At 39.5% G+C, this 24532-nt stretch overlaps 1 protein-coding gene across 1 annotated transcript in view; it reads left to right on the top strand.

Moving 5' to 3' along the window:
• The first annotated feature begins 1133 nt into the window (after positions 1-1133).
• The window catches only part of GRPR (gastrin releasing peptide receptor), a 34017-nt gene continuing 10618 nt past the window's right edge, over positions 1134-24532 (top strand). The window contains exon 1 of the mRNA XM_008154935.3: positions 1134-1528. Within this exon, the coding sequence (XP_008153157.1) occupies positions 1134-1528 (395 nt within the window). The remainder of the gene's footprint in view (positions 1529-24532) is intronic.

Consider the following 24532-nt stretch of genomic DNA (forward strand, 5'->3'; position numbering starts at 1 on the left):
CAAAATGGAAATTCATGTCATTTTTAGGTCCAATGAGAAGAGATCCATTTTTTCTGGAAAAGATCTCAGAGTTAAGAATACATCTGGCTCCTGATTTAATTTCTCCTGGTAGAGGGAATGAGGATGGCCTGGCAAAGCCACAGGAAAGAACATGTGTGTGTTCTGCTTCTGGTTTTTCCCAGAGGCAGTTACTGAAGGTTTAAGGCATGAGTTCCGTGCCTATTTCTCCTCACTGGTATCCCCGTTCAAAAAGGCAGTGGGAAGGCTGAGTGGGACAGCTTACACACAGACACCCTGTGCATCTGTGTGCATTTTCATTTAGAGACAGACCTCATTTTAGAGCAACCTTATTTAACATGTCATTCTAATGTATTGGAAAAGATGACAAAATAGATGTGAGTTCCATCTGGATTCGTGAGCATAGCATCAGAAAGATTTGCAGTGCCTTTGCAAAGGGCTAGCAACACATAAAATACCTACCGAAAAGTGCTGCATCTTAAGTGAGAAGCCAAAGGTATCTGTTAAAGCCCCGTGGGCGTTGGAACCGCAGGCTGCTGGTGGAGAGTAGGCGCTGGGCAGTGATTGAAGTGTCCAGCAGGGGGCTGGCATTCTCTGTCTATAAGTAGCCCTGGTTCCTCTTCAGAGCCTCGGCTCAGCAGAGCTGCCGTTTGCTGGTGAAGCCAGTGACGTGCAAAGCATCCTGCCTATAGGATGTGAGGCTTTCTCAGTGCCGTTTTTTTCTACCCACTTTAAACCTTCAGGGTCTAAGTATCAGGAAAGACAGGAAATGCCGTGGGAAAATAGCAGACCAAAAGTTCTTAGTTAACTGCAGCGAGGGAGGCTCAGACTGGAATGGAGGTAGAAAGAGTTGATCCAGAGTGGGTTTAATTCTAAGCCCTTTTTGGACCGAATTTAGAACTGTGTTGCATTGTTCATGTGAAGACCACAGCAGTACCGGCATCAAAATAGTGACAGGGTTTGGATGCCATAGTCTATATGTACTCCGAGTATTTTTATTAAAGAAGATAAGGAGCCTAGCAGAGATTTTTGTCCTCATCTTCACCCAACTGCAAAATCCAAAGTTAAGGAACGGCAGCTGAGGACATTTTTTAGTGGGGGAAAGAATCTAGAGGATGGCTCTAAATGATTGCTGGCTTCAGAGCATGTCCTGCAACATCTCTAATGACAGTGTGGAGCTCCCCATGAGTGAGGACTGGTTCCACCCGGGGATCCTCTATGTCATCCCTGCAATCTATGGGGTCATCATTCTGATAGGCCTCATTGGCAACATCACCCTGATCAAGATCTTTTGTACCGTGAAGTCCATGCGAAATGTGCCAAACCTCTTCATCTCCAGCCTGGCTCTGGGAGACCTACTCCTCCTGGTAACCTGTGCTCCCGTGGATGCCAGCCGGTACCTGGCTGACAGATGGCTGTTTGGCAGGATTGGCTGCAAACTGATCCCCTTTATACAGCTTACCTCGGTGGGGGTGTCCGTCTTCACACTCACGGCTCTCTCCGCAGACAGGTAAGTACAGGGGGGCAGTTACATTCTCTCTGAGGGTGGTGGATGCCTCAGTAAACGAGCTACCACGTTGGGACAGACAGAGCTGTTTGCAGGAAAGGAAGTTTGACTCAAACTCAGATTCCCTTCCGGGCATGTTTTTTTTTGTTCTGGGGATTACTTCTGGAGTTTTACCTGTTGGTTTAAGAAAGAAAAAGGAATGGATGGCAAAAAAAAGGGGGGGGGGCGCAATAAAGACAAATAATTAGCTTAAGATGGAGGTGCACTTTCTGGACACAAATCCATTTAGCATGGCTTTTCCCTAACTTCTCCCCCCTGCAAAATTAATTGTCCACTAAGAAAAAAAAAATCACAACTAATAGGGTTTAAACCCCAGGCAAATGTTGCTTAGAAGCAATTTAAAATCTTCAGAAAAGCCCCACTGCATTTCGAATTCAAAATATTCTTTCAGAAATGACCAACAGGAGGAAATGAGTGTCGTTTCCTTGAAATTCATTTTCCTCAGTTGAACTTTTCTCACAGCTGATTTTGTATTTGGCTGTCTGTAACTGAACAGTTTGTGTGCTGTTTTTTTTTTTTTTCTAACAATCTCTTAAGTGACATGAAGCATTATTGGATTTTTTTTTTCTTGAGAAAGCTCCATTCAAGTCTGATTTTGAATTCCAATATCTTTGATGATGTACTTCCATATACATTGCATTTAGAGTGTTTGGGGTGGGGAGTCAGTACAATATTTTATTCTGGGAAATATACATATTTGTGAGCTGCATTGCTTGTGTGAACCTACTGCTTAACAATTTCTATTTATTCATTCTTAAAAGTTCATACTCACTCTTTGAATACCTGTTTGAATTAACCAGTCAGGAAATACCTACAGGATGCTCACATAAATTGCTGAATGCATGTTATGTATTTCTGAGCTCTAGAAACTGGACACACTAATGAATAGACTCCAGACACATCGTAGACCAGATGGTCAAATTAAGAAAAATTGGTAGAGTGAACCAAAGACTAGAACTTTTTATTTTAAAATCAACTGTATGTTATGGTGTTAAAGATACCTGAGGATTTGAAAGCGTACCAGGAAAGGCATAGAAGCAGCTCTTGAAAATTTATGCTCTAAAGAAAATGTCCCACATTTTAATACATGTGGTGCTGGATTCTCATTTTGCAGAGGAACAAACAGTCCTCAGGTGATCTGGCTTTGAGTAATGGACAAATAAGATAATGTTATCAGTATTTGTAGACATGTGTTTATACTTAGCTGCCTGAAGTACACTGCTCAGCACACACGGCATTTTCAAAGATTGAAAACTAACAGCCCAGAAATGAGGTTTGCACATCGCACCGGCTGGGCAGGGTCTCTCCATTCCCGCTCCTCACCTCCAGCCTTCTGTGACCATGAACATTTGCCCACAAGGTACTAATGACCACAGGTAGTTTCAAGTATTGATTCAGGGCAGGCAAACTTTGGAGCAGGCAGAAGGTCTGGGGCTCGTTACCAATAGCCGAGGACACCTCAAGATGAGGGGAATTTTCTTGATGGGAAGATGAGATCTTTGTTTCTGAGTTGTGAGTGTAGTGGTACAGATGATGTTTACTGTCTTTTGGGGATGGGGGTGGGGTTGGGGGTAGGGCGGAAAGTGAGGGCGTGGGGTGTAAAGATGTAGCTGCACAGAATCCCTCCCCAGAGTTTCAAAGCAGACCAAATTCACCATCAGCAAAAGAGTGCTTTCAAAGCTGGTTTGCATGCTTTGTCAGCTCTATTGTATTTTCAGTGAGTTTATAGTTAATTACTGTGCATCCTTCCCAAGTCCAGACGTTACTATGAACTTTCATATAACTAACTTTTTGTGTTTTGCTAAGGCTTAAAAAGGCTGATGGATCATCTGAATCACAGGTAGTGCATCTATCCTAGTTCAACAAGAATAGGGATTGAGCTACTTAAATAATGTAAGAGTGTACTTATCTATTGATTTCATTTTTGTTGTTAATGCTCACCAAGGATATTTTTCCATTGATTTTTAGAGAGAGTGAAAGGGAGGGGGAGAGACAGAGAAAGAAACATCAATGTAAGAGACACACATCGATTGGTTGCCTCCTGAGCGCAACCTGACCAGGGCTGGAATTGAGCATTGAGCCTGCAACTGAAGTGAGGTATATGCCCTTGACCTGAATCGAACCTGGGATCTTTCGGTCTGAGGGCCAATGTTCTATCCACTGAGCCAAACTGGCTGGGGCTATTGATTAAATTTTTAAAAGATGTTGGAGCTTTATAACAACCTCATGAGGTTAGCAGGGCAAATATATATATCCACACATACACAATATCTATTTTTTCTCAATAAGGTATAATTTACATACAGTAAACTGAACAAGTGTACAGTTCGATATAACAACATAACCACAACCCCAATGAAGATATGGAACAGTCCCAGCACCCTAGGAGTTTCTTTTATGCTCCTTTCCAGGTAATACCCACCCCTATAAAGAGACAATCACTATTCTGAGTTTAATTATCACATTATTTTTCCCAGTTCTTTAATCTGATGTAAATGGAATCTTACTTCTCATGCTTATCATTATGTTTGTGATAATCATCAATCTTGGTGCACATAGCAGTGGTTTATTCTTTTTAATCATCATGTAGTATTCCATTGTATGAATATATCTCAATTTATTTATCCGTTCTAATGTTGATGGACATTGGGTTGTTTCCAGTTTAGAGTTGATAATAACCTACTCTGGATATTCTTATTCATGCCTTTTGAGGTATATAAGTGTTTATTTCTCTTGGGTATATGCCTGGGAGTAGAATAGCTAGATCATAAGAGTCATATACTTAGTAATTATTGTCAAAGAGTTTTCTAAAGTGGTAGTCTGTAGTGGATAGATTGGTAAAATGGGTGAACCAGAAGACCCTCCAAACCTTATGATCATCACAGTTATTGGGGAGCTTAAAAATGTACAGATTCTTAGCCCCCACCCTAAATCTACTGAATCAGGCCTTCTGAGGTGTGAACACACACAGTAATAATCATCCATCCCTACTGCTTTTAGGTTGACCAGCAATGTCATTACTTTTATCCCAACCTCCCTTCTGCAGCCCTCCAGATGAACTTGAGTCTTTGTTAACATGAAAAGAGTAACATTTTTCTAGAAAAGTCTCTACTGCTGCCACTGCGTCAAAGGGAGACTTCAAAGCAGTCCCAGAAACCAGAATTCTGGTTTTCGTATGGCCAACCCATTGCAGATTTGCACTCAAACTCCTTTATATTAGTCCCTGCCCTCTCTCGCCTTCCATGCTTTCTTTCCTTTACATACACACTGATGTCCTCATACACGGTGGTTATACTGAGCTCCTGGCTCTGCTTCCTTGTTTATGCTGTGTCTCATCCACTGTCAAGAATGTGTTCTCCTTTCCTAAATAGAAGACTTCACTCCCTATTCCATGTAATGGATGGCTTGGAATGGGCATTGATAGCACTGCACTTTAGGCCTTTTTCTGCCATTATTTCCTCTAGGAGGGAGGCAGACCAAGTCATTTAACTCTCCAACCTTAGTTGAATTATCCATAAAATAGTAGAGTTGAGCTAGATTACTTCAAAGATCCCTCCAAATTTTAAAATCTTATGAGTTTTTTTTAAATCTTTCATTTTGCCTATCAGTTGGAATCTGGTTCAAGCCTCCTCCTTAAAGCCCTAAGTTGGACAATTCTAGTCCAGATTTCCTAACCCTCTTCTAAATGTGAGACTTATTATCTTGTGACATCTTTCACCTTGCTGTTTTGAAATACTTCACTAATTTGTCTTTTTTTAGCCTCTTATATATTCATTGCTTTAACTTTTCAAGTAGATTATTAAGAATGTTGAGGACAGGGATTTCTTATATATCTTGTATCTTCCACAGTGCCTCACACAGTTCCTTGTATTAAATGGGTGGTCAATACATATTTATCAATTAAAATTATGGTTCATGAATGCATACTTTTTCTTCTCATTCTTATTATTCTTCTCCATTTTTTGGAATGTATCTGAAAGCATGCTCTGAAATATGCATCATGCAGTCACCTGCTTCTTATTTGTTCCTCTCTATTAAGCTCTCGTTATTTGGGTAAATGAGAGAAAATTTATTCTTTGCGAGTCAGTGAATAGATTCTGGGGATAAATAGATAATTGGATAGATGGAATGATAAGTAGATGGGTGAGAAGATGGAAAGATGGATGAGTGGATGAGTGGATGGGCAGATGGTGGACAGATGGTTGGATAGATAGGTGAATGGTTGGATGGATGGATGGATATATTTTTTACATAACGATCTTTCCTACTAGATACCCATCTCTGTACTAGGTGCCTCAGTATTGTGTAATGAAATTTAAGACCTGAATTGGACCCTCAGCAGGAAAAGGGTAAGTAGAGTTTGTGTTTTCTTTTCCAGTAAGCAAAAAGGTTAAAGCTGGATTTAAGGTTGGCAGCATATACTAGTAATGCCCAAGTTATGTTGTGCTTGCTTCAGTATTATTATGCAGTGTTATTTTTGCTAGAATGGAGCTGGCAGAATGAATCCTAAGGACATACAGATGTATCAGTTCCATTGGGATGTGGTCCTTGTTCAATCCCATGGAAGACTGTTCATAAGCTCCCTTTCTGCTGTGATTTGGAATGTGTAAAGAAATCGGTAAATGTTACATTTATGCAGACTTCTTGAAGTGCATATTCTTTGAATTTATTGCCAGGGATTTATGAGGTAATGTAGTTTTCAGCCTTTCCTGACACCTAAAGCTGGATGGCCCAACATGCTAACCACTAACCACATGTGGTTATTTTTTTAAAATATGTTTTTATTGATTTCAGAGAGGAATGGAGAGGGAGAGAGAGAGAGAGAGAGAGAGAGAGAGAGAGAGAGAGAGAGAGAGAGAGAGAGAGACATCAATGATGAGAGAGAATCATTGACTAGCTGCCTCCTGCACGCCCCCTATTGGGGATCAAGCCTGCAACCCAGACATGTGACCTTGACCGGAATCGAACCTGGGACCCTTCAGTCCACAGGCCAATGCTCTATTCACTGAGCTAAACCAACTAGGGCTGTAGTTATTTAAATTTAGCTTAAATAAAACTAAAAATTCATTCTCTAGTCACACAAAGCACATGTCAAGTGCTCAGTAGCACTATGTGACTACTGGACAGTGCAGCTATAGAGCATTTCCATCACTGCAGAAAGTTCTACTGGACACTACAGAAGAGAGTTTGCTATATGCCTTTGGGTCCAAATCTCTTAAGATCCATGTTAGCTACTCCTACTCATTGAGGATATCAGGAATTCCTCAAATAAGCAAATATCAAATGCCTCCCAGATACACAGGCTCTTCCAGTCTTTAAAAATATTTTCTATTGGAAGATACCCAAAAACGAAGAGAGAAGAAACCAGGCAGGCCAATACAATCACCAGCCACAGGCTTGGAGAATTTAGGCATTCCACTGATGAGGTTTTGAGACCTTTTGAATAATACATGTGGAGTTCACTTTCTGGATCTGCATTATGAACTTCTGTCTGATCCTTCCATTCTCTTTGGCCAGGTCCTCTTACACCTCCCAGTCTGCCTATCTTCCTATACTAAGATTCACCAGAACAAACACTGCTCTAGCTAAAGTCTGCTTCTCATTGTCTCGCAGATGTGCCACCTGACTTCTTCCCTCTCTGACTTCATTTTCCCCTCCCTGATGGCCAGGCTTTATTTCCTCCATCTATCCAAATCCTAGCAATCCTTCAAGGCTCACTCCAAATCCCTTCTCTTCTATGAAGCATTCCCTGATCTTTTCTTTCACTGATTTTTCCCCCTTCCCAAGATGTTTTTACCTGTTCATTAAATGCCAAACGAACCTATCTTGTATTACTAGGTCCCTTTTATAGATGTGTTTTCTACTTCCTTAATCATATGGGAAGCTCCATGGGATATATGTCTTCTACGACACCCAGACCCACTTTACATCTAGTAAGAGGATAATAAATACAGCTTGGTTTATGTTTGAGTAGTAACTAAATGATAAAGTCCAATGGCTACAAATAAAGTTCAAATCCTTGAAAATGTTGTTCTGAGACTCAATTTCCAATTGGGGTGGGGGCGTCCCCACATCTCCAACAAGCAATGCTCAAAACGCCAGGTGGTTGTCTGGCCGGTATGACTCAGTGGTTGAGCGTGGACCTATGAACCAAAAGGTCATGGTACGATTCCCAGTGGTGGTCGTGCAGGAGGCAGCCAATCAATAATTCTCTCTCATCATTGATGTTTCTATCTCTCTTTCCCTCTCCCTTCCTCTTTTAAATAAATAAAAATATATATTTTTTAAACCACCAGCTGGTTATCTGAGAATTTGACTTAATTCTGACACTATCTGGCCAGAGATAGCATCAGATACTATAGGTTGAAGTCTCAGTCTTATAAGGCTGTAACACCCACCCACCCCCTCCCCCTGACATTAGACACCAGTCACAAATCCAGGTTGTTACCTATACTTCTGAGCAACTGGCTATAAATCAAAGGGTCCCAGAATCCTCACTCCTTGGGTTCAATTAATTTGCCAGAATGGCTCATGGAACTCAGAGAAACATTTTATTTACTAGATTACCAGTTTATTATAAAAGGATATAACTCAGAAACAGTCAGATGGGAGAGAAGACAATTTAAGTTCTTTTTCCTCTGTTGGCGAGATTACATGAGCTACCAATTCATACTTTCTCTATATTATGATTTTTTCTGAAGCATATGTTGCCTCTTTGGAAGGAAATTCAACTCCTGTCTCCCCATAGTGATGGATCTGTCACAGCTGCTGGCAGACTCTGAGAGTGTTCAGAGGGCAGGTGCAATGGAAGTGGGGTTTCCCAGAAAGGCTCTTTTAATTGGAGCCTTTTCAATTTTGCTGTGGAGAGAAGGGCAGCAAAGAACTTTGACCTTGTTTCTCACATATTATCTTGTAAAGTGTTAGACTTTTACGTGATTAATTATCATTTCTGGTAACTTAATATGTATGGAAGAAAACAAAAAAAAACACAAACTTGATCATGAGACATAGACCATAGCTCCCTGGTGAGGTTTTTTTGAACTGTGCTTGTCAATAACATCCTTTGAAAATAGACTAAATTTGCATATTTGCACTTGTAAATCCTCCTGGTATGTGGGGTTTGCAGAAATTCTCTCTTAAAACATGTTTTGCAGAATAAGAGAAAAAAAATTCTCCATTCCTCTTTTTCTACCTCCCAAGATTTTTTTTTATTACAGTCATCTTTTAAATTCTTGCTACTACTTAAAATGATTTGATTTTCCTCAAAACTGCTAAGAAGCTGCTGGTTCATTTTACACATTAAAGGTCACTTCTTTAGGAAGTCTTTATTGGCTACTCAAACCAAAGGAATGACCAACACTATTTTATCACCCAATTTATTTGTTCAGGTTGATTGTAATATAATTTACATTCAGTAAATTTTAGGTCTTCATTTCTATGAATTCTGATAAACTTATGCAGTCATAAAACCACTACCACCACAATCAAGATACAGAACATTTTCATTATCCCCCAAATTCTTTCATGTCCTTGATTGTCTATCCCCTTCCTCCACCCCTGCTTCTAATAATTTCTAGAATATTATATGAATAACATCATATAGTATATAGTTAGTTGAGTTTGGCTTCCTTCAACTCATGTTGTTGCACATATAAGTAGTTCTTTTTTTTTAATATGGAGTAGTATTCCATTGCATGGCTACACTACAGTTTATCTATTCTTCAGTTAATGGATGTTAGGGTTTGTTTCAGTTTTGGATGATTATTAATAAAGCTGTCATGAACATTCACATACAATTTTATATGGATGTTTATCTTTATTTCTCTAGGTAAATATCCAGTATTATTTTCTTGATAATTACTTTGTTCATTTGTTTGTTCACTTGTTTACTCTCTGTTTTCCACCACTAGAATACAAGCTCTCCACAAATAGAAGGGTAGGTCATTCATTATTATTTCTCTGGCACTAAAACAGTTTCTAACCTGTAGTAGGTGCTTGGTTAGTGTTCATGGAATACATGAATGTGTTACCAGTGATGTGGGTCCTTGGTTCTTGAGTTTGGCAAAGAAAGAATTCAGAGCCATAAATTCTAGCACGAGGAAGTTTATTTAGCGTGCAAAGCAAAAGAAGAGAATAATCCAGTGGGCTGTTCAGAGAGCTGCCTTGGCCTTTTAGAAGGAAAGTCACAGAGGCAGAAGAAGTAAGCCAGCTGGGCTGTGTGGACTCAGGAAACAAAAGAAGGACCGTTGGAGACAGATTCAGGGGGTTAGTCCAGGACCAGTTGCCTCTGTCTGCTGTTCCCCTGGTTGCAAGTCTCATGGGGACCTTTAGAGCTTAGGAGAAAGAAAACAAAGATACATGCCAGAAGAAAGAAGGCCTGGATGTGCTCCAGAGAGTGTGTGTACTGGGTCCTTTGTCTTAGGGTTCTTATCTGTTTTCTAAAGGCAAGAATTTTAGGGGAGGATCTCAATAGAATAATCATCAGCTTACCAGGTGTTTCCTTTAATATGTTGATTCATCAAAATGAGTATATAGGGTGAGGTTTGTGATCTCTACTAATTGGTCAGTGCTAGGGTAGGGGGTTATTGGTCATTGCCTCTGGTCCTGATGCCAACATGGCATTGCTTCATCTGGTTTTGCTGCTTTTCTGGGCCTGGAGCTGAAACACTACTAAAGCCTACATGTTATCTCTAGTTTGACCAAAACTCTGTCTCTGTGGTCAATAGACCTGAGGCTTTGTTCCTAAGATTATTTGATGCTTATCAGAACCTCATTGTCCTTCGGGCTTTATGCTTAAGCGAGTTGACATTCGAGGGAGAGGGCAGGCGAGTCAGGGTGCTGGATGAGGCCAGTCTGAATCAGCTGTCTGTCTCAGTTTCACCATCACTTGCCAAGGAATTTTCCAAACTTCCTACTATTCTGCCTCAAATGGATGGATACATGAAAAAAGGAATAAAAAATGAATTAATTCTGGTAGGCCTTATTGTGCATCTTTAATATTGGGTTAAGGTCTGTAAATCATATTTATTTCCTTTAATGGTTAACAGAGTGACTACAGTAGGAACACTGATTTCAACTCTTGATGATAAGACCTTATCCAGTTTTCATGAGGACTGTTTAGGGGTGCTTTTTTTGGAAACATGGATGGACCTAGAGAGCATTATGCTAAGTGAAATAAGCCCAGTCAGAGAAAGATAAGTATCACATGATCTCACTCATATGTGGAATCTAATGACCAACATACACTGATGAACAGAGACATAGAAACATAGAACAGACTGTTAAACCTCAGAGGGAAGGCAGGGGAGGGTGGAGGGGGGAAGAGATCAACCAATGAACTCATATGCATATATGCTTAACCCATGGACACAGGCAATAGGGTGGTAAAGGCTTGCAGGGAGGGGGGTGGGAGAGGGCAATAGGGGTAAAATGGGACATATGTAATACTTTCAACAATAAAGACTTATTTTTTAAAAAAAGAAGACAAAAAATAAATAAATTATTTTCAGAAAAAATAAAATTATGAATACAAAGGTAGAGAAGTGAATGTATTAAAATATTTAGAAATCATATATTAGATTTACAAATCATAATAAATTACAAATTTAAATAAGTTGATAAATTCCACAAACATCGCAAAATCCAGAAAAATAACATGATATCTATTAACTGCCTGATATATATCTATCATACTTGTTTTCATTAACATTTTTGGCTTCATACTAATTCATGACAATGGTTTGGAAATATCCTTTTCTATAGAGAAATTAGAAAGATAAGCCAGTTTATATCATGCTTGATTAAGATTAGCTTATTAATGACAGCTTAGAAAAGTTTCTTTCAGTTTCATAACTCATTATTAATAATGTCATATAAATGTTTAAGATTATTATCAAATGTTTAGGATTATTTTACAAAGTCATTATCAAGTTTCTTTCTTTTTTGTTTTTTGGTGTGTTTTTATGTTAATCCTCACCCAAGGATATTTTTTCCATTGATTTTTAGAAAAAGTGGAAGGAAGGAAGAGAAGGGGGGAAGAGAGAGAGAAAGGGAGAGACATAAAGAAAGAAACATCAATGTGAGACAGACACATCGATTGGTTGCCTCCACTGGGGCCAGGGATGGAACCTGCAATCCAGGTTTGTGTCCTTGACTGGAAGTCAAACCTGAGACCCTTCGGGCATGGACCGACATTCTAACCACTGAGCCATGCCTGCCAGGGCTCAAGTTTCTTTCTTATATGAGCTGTAAAATTTCACAGCATTTCAAGTTTTCTTGTGCCTTGAGTAATCTTACTCATTTAATTGATAATACCCATTAACCTATATGCCATGAATGTCACCACATTGAGTTTTAAGTTATCTTTATCAATGTTGGTATTTTTGAGGGTATACAAAACATGAGTGACCTTACACAAATGTATTTGCTATTTGTAATTTGGCTACAGGTTCTTGGCCTGTAACACAGACATAATAAACTCAATTTTGCTGATATATTTGGATTTAAATCTACCATCTTTTTATTTGGTTTTTATTGTGATCACCTATTTCATACTCCTTTTTCCCTCCCTTCTTTTAAATTAATTAAATATTTTAATTATTTTATTCCCCATCCCTTCATGAGATTGTTAATTATACAAGTTCTTGTTAGTATTCTTTTAGGGGCTACCCTGGAGTTTACAACATGTATCCTTGATTAATTGGAATTTACTATAAGTCGGAACTCTCCTACTTCCCAGACAATCCTATATAATAAAAGGGTAATATGCAAATTGACCCTAATGGCAGAACAACCACCTGACCAGTCACTATGAGGCACACTGACCACCTCTCAGTCCTTTTCCCCGGCTGGCAGGCTTTGATCGCCTGATGACGAATGGGGAACCAGGGGTGGGTGGCAGGGGACATGAGTGACACTAGGCCAAGGCCCCCACCCCACCCGCCACCCCACACACAGAGGGCGACCCGCAGTGGGGGCAGGGCCAGCGAGCAGCCGACCTCTCGGTCTTCCCCCGGCAGTCAGGCTCCAATGGCCCAATGGCGAACGGAAACTGGGGGTGGGTGGCGGCAGGGGCAGAGCCAGCTGTGGGCAGCCAAGGAAGATGGCCCTGATTGCAGGCCAGGCCTAGGGACCATACCCACACTTGAATTTCGTGTGCCGAGTCTCTAGTGTAAGGATAATAGAACACTTTAACTTCATTTTCCTTCTCTTCTGCCCTTTTTTTGGTTATTGTTATTCTATATTTTAATTCTCTCTATATTTTAAAACCCACAGGATATTATCTTTATTGTTTTTATATACTTTACATTTACATTTAGATTTAGACTTATTCCTGTATTTACCTTTTCTGTTGTTTTCCATTCCTTCCTGCTTCTCTGGCTCCATCTGAGGTCATTTTACTTCTGCCCAAAGAATGCCCTTCATATTTCATTTAGTGTACATTTAAGGGAGATACATTTTCTGTTTTTGTCTGAAAATGTCTTTATTTCATGTAATTTAGGGGAAGATATTTTCACTGAGCATAGAACTCTAAGCTGGCATTCTTATCTTTCACACTTTGAAGTATTGTTCTCTGACTTCCACTGTGAAGTCAGATGTCAGTTTTATTGTTGCTCCTTTAAAATTATTGATTTTTTTTTCTCTTTGACCGACTTAAAAATTTTTCTCTTTTATTTTGGCTTTCAGCAGCATCACTATAATGCATTTAGGTGTGGTTTTCTTTGTATTTTCCTGCTTGAGATTCATGGCTTTTCTTAAATCTGTGGCTTGAAGATTTAGTCAATTTTGGAAAGTTCTCAACCATACAACTTCAAATATTGCCTCTGCCCCATTCTTTTTTTCCTTTCCTTCTTTAGTATGTCTACATATAAATACGTTAACTTTCAGCTTTTCTAGCTTTTCCCCCATGTGGTTGTTTTGCTTTATTGAGGCAGGAAATTTCATACTAAGGTCAGGCCTCTGTTACAGAAAACTATTTTAAGCACAATTTCATTTCACCATTTCACTGTAGCCCACAAATTTCCTACTCCCTTTTCTGTATGTTCCATTCTTTTTTCTTATTGTATTCAGTCTGGCCATTTTCAGATCTCTAATCCTCTCTTTAGCTGTGTCTAGTCTGCTGCTGAAGTTTCCATTTACTTCTTAATTTCAGTTATAGTATACTGCAATTCTAGAATTTCCATTTGGTTCCATCTTATCATCTAATTTCTTGAATTAGTTCCAATATGCTGTAAAATTCCTCTCTGGTAACCTTAATATGGAACTTTTCTAAGTCTGTTTCTATTATATATTTTCTTCCCTTGTTTTTTGGTCATTTGGTTTTGTCTCCTGGTATCAGAGGCAATTTTTGTTTGACTACCTGATTTTGAATACGAAGAACTGTAAATAATTTGCGGGTCTGGATAGTATTATCTTCCAGAAAAGATTAGCTTTTGCTTCTTTTAGGCAGTTGGGAGGTGACCGTATATCTAAACCAATCAGGGCTGGAGCAGATTGGAGGCTGGGCTTGGGTCTTTGTGAGAATGGGTCTATTTCTGCACCCCTATTACCAGGATGTGCCTCTTTTTGCATTTCAACTGAAAGCCTGGATTGTTTACCTGGACTCCTCTCCTTGGTGGGCTCTGACCTCCATTTATTGTCCTCCTTTTTCCTAAAACTGCTAGAAGCTGTGCTCAGCTCTTAGTTTCTGCGCTGCTGCTTGAAATTTGGGAAATGCCTCGAGGGGAAAATGATGCTAAATAACAGCTTCACCTCTTTGCATTTCCCTTCTCTCCAGGATTTTGGCCCCTCACATCCTTACTGCCTTGGTATTTCTCTGATGTTTTCAAAGAGGTTTTCGAGCTTTTCATTTCAGGAGAGTTGATCAGCAACAGGCTAGGTTGCCATTATCAGAACTGGAAAATCCTATACCGCCTCTCTTATAGACCTGACCTGCTGCCCTCGAAGCTATCCACATCCCAGCTCCTTTAAAGAGGAGGACAGAACTACCTGGTCAGACCTGTGGGATCAGCATTCAAAGCCTCAAATTATCTCAGCAATTTAGATTCAGAGAATTGAGCTCTGGCTAAACTCAAAGTGAGTAAGTCAGGAATCTCAGCCGAGGCCTGTAGTAGTGGACACTGCCAAGTGTTATAGGTACATCAAAGCTCTGGGATCTTTCAACTAGGCCAGGTCTCTTAGCCTCAATAAGCAGGAGCTAAAGCCGACATTTAGTTGTATAGTAATTGATAACAGCTGAAATTTCATGGGAAGGGAAGAGCTAAAATGTTTCTAAGGTACCCTTCTTTAAATGTCACTTCTTTATGACTCTTTTAGTATTGTATTGTCAATTGGTCTGAACCAATTGACGAGCAGTGATAGTTAAAAGTTACATAGGAAAGCAATAGGGGAAAATGAGAAATGCAACACATAAAAAAATGTACTTTCCGTTTGAGAAGAATTTGCTGTGATAATAATATGTCCCTGTGACTCACTTATTTCTTTATGCTGTCTATATATAAGTAGAATAACTACAGGCAACTTTAAGCTCTTCAAGGTTTCTTTTTTCCCTTTGGTGGTGGTTTTATTGTCAGGCAATTTCATACCACGGTCAGGCCTCTGTTAGGAGAAATACTTTAAACACAATTTAAGAACAATATAAAATGTAAAAACAAAATTACAGTAGTTTCTCCATGAGAACATATGGGAAATGCTTATTTCTTTTTAAATAAATGGTGATCAAAATAGATTTTTAAGATTTTCATTATCTTTTCTGCTCCCACTTTATTCCCCCCCCCCCCCCAGGAATCTGCATTTTATTTATTTATTTATTTATTTTTTATTTATTTTTAATTTCTTTATTGGTTATGGTATCACATAATTGTCCTCATCCCCCTATTCCCATCCCGAATCCCTCTCCACTTATGCCCCCACCCCCCTGTTGTCCATGATCACTGGTTAGGCTTATATGCATGCATACAAGTCCTTTGGTTGATCTCTCCCCTTTCCCCCACCCTCCCCTGCCTTCCCTCTGAGGTTTGACAGTCTGGTTGATACTTCCCTGTCACCAGGTCTGTTTTTGTTCTTCAGCTTATGTTGTTCATTATTTCCCTTAGATGAGTGAGATCATGTGATACAAGAAATACACTTATAAGAACCGAAAATGAGACAAGCCATAATGGTTATTTGCTGGGAGGCAAATGAATCAGTCTGTAGTGAGTTTCTTTCTGGGCCAACAGTTCTTTTGAGTCCCAATTTCAATGTCGAACAGTTCCTTATGTGTACATGTCAGCAATGATATTTCAGTTCTGGGTGGTGGACAAATGGTAGTGATGCAGGTCCGACCGTCTCTGGTTTGGTCCTGGGCATCCTTCACCGGCACACCACTGCTGTCTGCTAGTATGGCAAGGCGTTGTCAGCGTCTTCCATCTCTGGACTGTTTCTCTTCTGTCTTCATGGCTGGAGCAGTCCTGTCAATTCCTCTCTATTGCAGGAATCCACATGGTCTTGGAGTTATTTTCTGAAAATATACAAACATATTCTCGACCAAAAGTTAGTAAAGGAATATTTTCTATAAATTTGACTTGGGATCCTTTTTCATTTTTTTTTTTTCCTGCTTTTCCTCTGGCTTGTTTTGACACCATGTGTGTTTTTCATGGGTTTCTTGCTGTTAGCATTACAGATTAAACTTAATTTTCTAAAGTAAAAATTTTCTAGATGTAATTTACTTACAGGACATTTTTCCTTACATGATATTCTTCTACTATCACCCCCCCCCCTTTTTTAATTTAAATATTAGGAGGCTTTGGGAATTTTATAATGTAGTCTTGATAGCTTTTACATTTTAATTTTTTGCCCTAAAATATGACTGACTGCTTTAGGTTCATTACGTGTTATGCAATTTTACCATGAGATGAATTGCCAATCAAAATTTTTGTTAACTCTTTAAGAACAGCTTTTGGTACAGTACATTCAGTTTTTCTAGAATATTTGCTTGTTTCAATTAGTCAATTTAAATTACTCTGAAGACTTGACTACTATTCTACTGTCAAACTCAACACTCTAACAACAATCTTATTTTACCCTGTGTATATTAGTGGAAAGGATTATTTGCCTTCTTGAGTAGGCCCTGAGCATTCCTGGTTCTAGGCTGGATTTGGATATCAAAGACCTACTTCCCCACGCCATGGCTACAAGACATCTCAAACAAGTCTTGTTGCAGTGAGAGGGCATCTGCTGTCGGCCAAGTCTCTGTTTGTTACCTGGGTCCCAATTTGAGCTGTGCATGGGAAGCAAAGCAGCCATGGGGGCAGGAGACCTCCCTCAGAGCGGGTGAAGGTTCAGGCCCCTGCAAAGTTTGCTGCTCCCACTTTAAATGATTGGAAACATCACAGAAGAGCAGGACAATCAGAAGTTGGCATCTCTTCTTTACTAGACTGTCAACAGAGGTGAAATGGAAGGTTCAAAATATGGCTTAAATGTAGTAAATATTTAGTTTTAAGCATTATTTACTTGTTCTTTTAAAAGACCTGAGAATCTGAAGTGATAGAGTCAAATATAACTGAGCTGGGGATCCAGGGATCTAGGTTCTAGTCTTGGTTCTCAGCTAACCAGCTATGGGACCTCTATGGGCACCAGTTTCCCCTTCTTTAAGTTAAAGAAATGGGACTTGATGACTTCTAAGTTTTATATTCCACTAGTGGCCCAGTGCACAAAATTCGTGCATGAGGGGGGGGTGTCCCTCATCCTGGCCTGTACCCTCTCCAATATGGGACTCCTCGGGGGATGTCCTGTGGGATCGGGCCTAAACTGGCAGTCAGACATCCCTCTCACAATCTGGGACCGCTGGCTCCTAACCACTCAACTGCCTGCCTGCCTGATTGCCCCTAACCATTCTGCCTGCCAGCCTGATTGCCCACAACTGCCCCCCCTGCTGGCCTGCTTGCCCCCAACTGCCCTCCCCCACTGGCCTGCTCACCCCCAACTGCCTCCCCTGCCAGCCTGATCACCCCCAACTGCCCTCCCCTCCTGGCCTGATTGCCCCTAACAGCCTCTGCCTCAGCCCCACCACCATGGCTTTGTCTGGAAGGACGTCCGGAAGGTCTCCTGGTCTAATTAGCATATTACCCTTTCATTAGTACAGTTATATGTAAAGTAGATTTGTAATTAAACATGTACTTATCTGTTTGTACCATGCTGACAACCATTACTATACTTGCCTAGCATCATTTTTTCTAAGAGTACCTCACAAAGAGGAACATCTACCTAATAAAAGAGTAACATGCTAATTGACCATACCTTTGTGATGCCCACCAGCCAATCAGGAGTGAGTATGCAAATTAACCCAACAAAGATGGCAGGTTAATTTGCATACACAGGCGCAAGCAGCCCCTGGCCACTCCAGGCCTCTGAGCAGCGTAGGAAGGCGGAAAGGCGGCTCCAGCCTGGGGCAGAAAGGCAGCTCCGGCCGGGAGCCAAGGCAGTGCTGGCAGCCATGGAAAGGAAGGCCCATTCTGGCATGAATCTTCATGCATCAGGCTTCTAGTACATATATAAGTATCATTTTATTGTTCTTTAAGGGATCTACCTGAGTATATTTCACCTCCCCAATCAAATTTTAAATTCTTAATGGCCAGGGTCTTTTATATCCATACTGCCAAGCAAAGCCTGAGATACTAAATTAGTACTGTACTTAAATGGGCTGATAAATTGGCTAAGGATCCTGAACAATTAGGGTTTAATTCTGGAAGTCCAGTGGCAGATGTCAGTGGCCTAGTGTCTTCATTATCACAAATTAATAAGACTAACAGGTGGAACTGTGTGAAATGGCAGATGGGCTTTCCTCCACTTAAAGGAGGAATCAACAGCTTTGGTGTGGACAGGCAGAGAATAACAGAAATGTTAGCCATGTTCACACATTCAGAGCACATAGGTCTGAGGCTGATAAACTTTTTCTTTAAAAGGACATACAGGAAATATTTTTGGTTTTATAGTCCATAAGGTCTCTATTGCAGCCACTTATCTCTACCATTATAGGGTAAAAGCAGCCATAGCCTTTATATAAGCAAATGGGAATGGCTGTGTTCCAGTAAAACCTTATTTATGGGCACTGAAATGTGAAAATTTCATATAATTTTTACATGTCACAAAATATTATTATTCTTTTGATTTCCTCCCTCCCAATCAGTTAAAGTAAAAACCATTCTTAGCTAATAGGTCATATGAAAACAGACAGAGGGCCAGGTCTGGCCAGTGGGCCTTAGTTTGCTGTCCCTGACATAGAGACGTGTGCTGAGTTGGTCATTTAGCAGTGAGAGTTTCCTATTTTAATGAAGTGGGGCCTAGGGAAATCCATGAGCCCTGTCCAGTTAGCCTAGAGCCGTGGTCGCCAAGCTGTGGCTCATGAGCCACATGTGGCTCTTTGGCCCCTTGAGTGTGGCTTTTCCACAAAATACCACAGCCTGGGTGAGTCTATGTTGAAGAAGTGGCATTAAAAGAAGTTTAAGTTTAAAAAATTTGGCTCTCAAAAGAAATTTCAGTCCTTGTACTGTTGATATTTGGCTCTGTTGACTAATGAGTTTGCCGACCACTGGCCTAGAGCAAGCATGTCAAACTCGCGGCCTGCAGACCACATGTGGCCCACAACGAATATTTTTGCAGCCCAGCCAATATAACAGTATGTAATAAACATTTTAATAAAAATTTCATAACTTAGTTTTTACAATATCCTGTTATACATAATTATTAACAACAAACTACAACGTTTGCTAATGACTGATGACTATAATCGTGTTGCATTCATTTCCCTTACGTGCCTTACGTGCAGGTGCACCATTTCTCTCCACTAATACCAGCAGCGAATGTTTTAGCAGCCAATGGCCATGTCATTAGTCTTGGACTGACTTGTTTGGTGTGCGCAACAGGAAATATTTCGCTTTCGGAGAACGAGAAAAATAGGTTTATTTGCGTGATGCTTATTCATTTGTGCAGTTATTCAGTGTCTGGTAAGTTAATGTTCAAGAAAAATATTAATTTTTATTAAAGTGTTCTATTATTTTATGTTAACAAGGACTCATTTACTTCAGCCCTTGTATTCAGCATGTCTCTATCAGAATAAACCTACGTTTCTATGAAAATTGAAGCTTTTGCTTTTTTGCGGTCCACAGAAACTTAAACCTTGTTTATTTGGCCCGTGTTAGCTTTTGGGTTTGACATGCTTGGCCTAGAGAGACTTCCTAGGGAATATAATCAATACAAACCATTCAGCTGTATGATCCTTTCGGATATGAGGCACTGTCATATCATGCACATTAGCTTTAGGATCATCCAAAAATTGAGAGTCAAGTCCTCATCTTTAAGCAATATGTCTCTTCCAGAATTCCCTGGGTCCTCTGTGATACTAACAGTTGTTTAGATGAAAAAAAAAATGAGAGAGTTTTAAATCAAGGCTCAGCCGGATTCTAGCTCCCATGGGTGGTGGGCATGGGAACACAGCCTTCATGTTGCTCTTGGGGCAATAAAGATGTAAACAGGCACTGCACTTTTCATTACCTCCTCCCCAGGTTTCACCATCACACATAATGCTGCCTCTCCTAAGGTCTTTTCATTGTAGGTTCATGTAAGCAATTTACCTTAAAATTATTTAAAAAGGGGAACTGTGCTCGGGGAGAATCATTTCCTCAGGACCCCCAAGAATTATTCTGGCTTGAAATGGTTAGAGAAATAGGAAGTGTTTAAGCCATGGGACATCTCTTAGCAAAAGGCCAAATAATGATGTCCAGAGTGATTTGGGGTAAGTAGGTATGAGAGGAGTATTTGGCTAGGAGGGTGGCAGGGAGGAATGGGTTATCTTGAGGATCTTGAGCCCTTTTCCTTATCTGAAAGTAAGACTCTACAGGCCAAATTGGGTGCACAGTTCTAGATTCTTAGTTTTAATTATATGTTTGTTCAATAAATGAACTAGGCATAAAATGAATAAGCCATAGACCCAACTTTTAAGAAACGCAGAGTTTTGTGACCCAGGATGCAGGAACCTTTTTAATTTCCAGGATGGAATGAGAGAAAATGTTGCTGAGTGTCCAGGGCTTATGCTTCTTGACCACTTTTGTACCTAGTACAGGACCATGCAAAAGTAGGTGCTTAAGACATGCTTTTGGTTGTTAGATGTGCTAGTTTTTGAGGAGTTGGGGTGTTTTGCTCCATTTAGGCATAATGTGTTGTCTGGAGCTAATCCTAGGAAGAATCTGTAAACGCACGGACGTTGCCCTCTAGTGACCACTGGGGCTCTTTGGAGCTGAATGGACATGGTGCTCGGAGAGGCTGGCTGGCATCTGCAGAGCGCCGCCTGCTGGCTAGAAGGTCATGGGCATCTGTGTAGATGGAAATGCTTAGACTACAGGTCCTATTAAAAAGATACAAAAGATTAAAAGGATACAAATGACAAAGGAAAGTTGGAAAGAAACATATCAAAACATCACATGTAAGACATGGATGATTTGCTTCTTTTTTTGTTTTTAGAATTTTCTACTGTCTACATTTTTACAATGAGCTGTTAGCACTTTTTTTTGAACTATGAAATATTTTTAGTAAATATTATTTTTGATTAAATTAACTCCATATTATGCTTCAGTTATTTTAAACTCAAACAAACAAACAAACAAAAACCCAAAGCACTAAAGCCCTAGCCGGTTTGGCTCAGTGGATAGAGCGTCAGCCTGCGAACTAAAGGGTCCTGGGTTCGATTCTGGTCAGGGGCACATGCCTGGGTTGCAGGCTCAATCCCCAGTAGGGGGCATGCAGGAAGCAGCTGATCAATGATTCTCTCTCATCATTGATGTTTCTATCTTTCTCTCCCTCTCCCTTCCTCTCTGAAATCAATAAAAATATGTTTTAAAAAAACACACTAAAATACTGACATATAAATGTAGTAAATCTGAGCATAGTTTCCTTATTTTATGTCAGTTGTCTATGCATTTCTATGCATTTCTTCTGATTTTTTTCAATTACAGTTTACATTCAATATTATTTTGTATTAGTTTCAGGTGTATGCATAGTGCTTAGACAATCATATACTACATAGTACTTTACAAAATGTTCTCCCTGATATTTCCAGTATTCACCTGACACCATACATAGTTATTACAATATTATTTACTATATTTCCCATGCGGTACTTTACATCCCCATTACTATTTGGTAACTACCAATCTGTACTTTTCAATCCCTTCACCTTTTTAACCCAGACTCCCAACCCCTTGGCAACCATAAGTCTGTTCTCTGTATCTGTGAGTCTGTTTGTTTTGTTTATATTGTTCTTTAGATTCCACATAGCACTTTTATACTAAATTTTTCAACTGGAAAAAAAAAGTCAAAGTAATTAATTGCCTTCCTTGTGGATGTCTTTGCTGGCTCAAAGCAAACTTTTTAAATTGGTTCTTAAGATACTCTCAGAGTTGCATGGTAACAGCTTTACAAACTATTCCTTCCTTCCTTCCTTCTTTCCTTCTTTCCTTCCTTCCTTCCTTCCTTCCTTCCTTCCTTCCTTCCTTCCTTCCTTCCTCTCTCTCTCTCTCTCTCTCTCTCTCTCTCTCTCTCTCTCTCTCTCTCTTGCTTAATTTTATTCTGGTAAGATATACATAACATAAAATTTATTATTTTAATCATTTTTAAGTTTATAGTTCAGTGGCATTAAGTACATTCATATTGTTGCACAGTAATCACCCAACATCCATCTCCAAAATATTTTTCATCTTCCCAATCTGAACAATAACTTTTCTCTTCCTTTCTTTCTTCTTTCTTTCTTTCTTTCTTTCTTTCTTTCTTTCTTTCTTTCTTTGTTTCTTTCTTTCTTTCTCTTTCTTTCTCTCTCTAATTTTTGGAGGTGACATTTAATAGAGCACTATTTATAATGAGGCATTAAATTTGAAGGGATTCAATTTGAAGGGGTGTCTGAGTTTGAGCCTTATTCTTCTAATTATCAGACTTTGGGAAAATCACCTTACAAGCCTTAGTTTTCTGCTCTGTAAAATGGGAATAAGTATATTTACATTTAATATATCATAGTGCTGTTGTAATTTTTGTAATAATGAAATGAAATAATGTGTCACATTCTTTTTTGCATTTTGAAAATCATTTTAATTTCTTAGAATATACTAGTAATGACATTAATCACTTTTTATCCATTTATTTTTATTTATTTATTGTTTAAAGTATTACATATGTCTCCTTTTCCCCCGATTGACACCCCCTGGGCACTCCCACCCCTGAGGACAAGCCCCCATTACCCCAGTGTCTGTGTCCATTGGTTATGCTAATATGCATGCATATAAGTCCTTTGGTTGCTCTCTAACCCCACCACCTCCCCTGCCATTTGTCTGTGGATCTATTTTTGTTCATCAGTTTATGTTGATCATTATATCCCACATATGAGTGAGATCATGTGATATTTATCTTTCTCCTACTGGCTTATTTCGCTTAGCATAATGCTCTCCAGTTCCATCCATGCTGTTGCAAACGGTAAAAGTTCCTTCTTTTTTATAGTGGCATAGTATTCCATTGTGTAGATGACCACAGTTTTTTAAGACACTCATCTGCTGATGGGCACTTGGGCTGTTTTCAAATCTTAGCTGTTGTAAATTGTGCTGCTGTTAACATAGGGGTACATATATCCTTTCTGATTGGTGTTTCTGGTTTCTTGGGATACAATCCCAGAAGTGGAATTACTGGGTCAAATGGGAGTTTCATTTTTAATTTTTTGAGGAAACTCCATACTGTCTTCCACAGTGGCTGCACCAGTCTGCATTCCCACCAGCAGTGCACGAGGGTTCCTTTTTCTCCACATCCTCCCCAGCACTTGTTGTTTGTTGATGATAGCCATTCTGACAGGTGTTAGATGGTAACTCATTGTTGTTTTGATTTGCATCTCTCAGATGATTAATGACTTTGAGCATGTTTTCATATGTCTCTCGGCCTTCTGTATGTCCTCTTTCGAAAAGTGTCTATTTAGGTCCTTTGCCCATTTTTTCATTGGATTGTTTATCTTCCTTTTGTTAAGTTGTATGAATTCTCTGTAAATTTTGGAGATTAAACCCTTATCTGAAATAGCATTGGCAAATATGTTCTCCCATGCAGTGGACTTTCTTTGTGTGTTACATTCTTTATGAAATGTTAGAATTCCTGATCAAAGAGTGGGTATACCATTAGCATAATTGTTATTTATGTTCATAAGGGAATTGAGAGGCTACTGTTGAAATCTTGACCACTGGACATTCTAGTGGACAGTCATTCCTTTTCAGGAAAAGCAATAATAACCTTATATTTAAATAGTGTTTCCTAGTTTTCGAAAAACTTTTGAAACACCTCATTTAGCTGGTCTTCATAGCAAATAAGGTTAATATCATTAGTCTGATTCACAGATGAAGAAAATGAAGGCATTAAAGTCTTGTGGTTTAACTTTGGACACAGGAGCCGGGCTACTTCTGTTCAGACCCTAGCTCTGCCACTTGATAGCTGTGTGACCTTGAGAAAGTTATGCAACCTCTCTGTGCCTGTTTCTTCATCTGTAAGAAGAGGAAGACAACAGTAGTACCTACTTCATAGTATTTTTCTAAGGGATTCAAAACATTAATTCTTGAAAAGTGTTGAGAGCTGTACTAGGCACTTAGTTAAGTGCTATATAAGTTTCTGTTAAATATAGAATAAAAAGAAATCAAGACAGCATGCTTATGCAAAAATAGCTAATTATGGAAATGGGAGCAGAATGCATGGCTCCCAGTCTCCATTCAGTCAGTGATACCTCCCCAACACTGTCAGGATGAATCTCCTGGGCTAGAGGACCCAATAGGCTACAAAATTGAGTCATGATTTTACCACGTATTAAGCCTCTCACAAAAGGTTTTTTAAATATAGTGCCGTTAAATTTTTGTAATTACACACAGTGATTCATATGCCATAATGGCATTTTTGAACTTT

Source organism: Eptesicus fuscus, chromosome 1, assembly GCF_027574615.1.
Source record: "Eptesicus fuscus isolate TK198812 chromosome 1, DD_ASM_mEF_20220401, whole genome shotgun sequence".
Classification (NCBI taxonomy): Eukaryota; Metazoa; Chordata; class Mammalia; order Chiroptera; family Vespertilionidae; genus Eptesicus; species Eptesicus fuscus.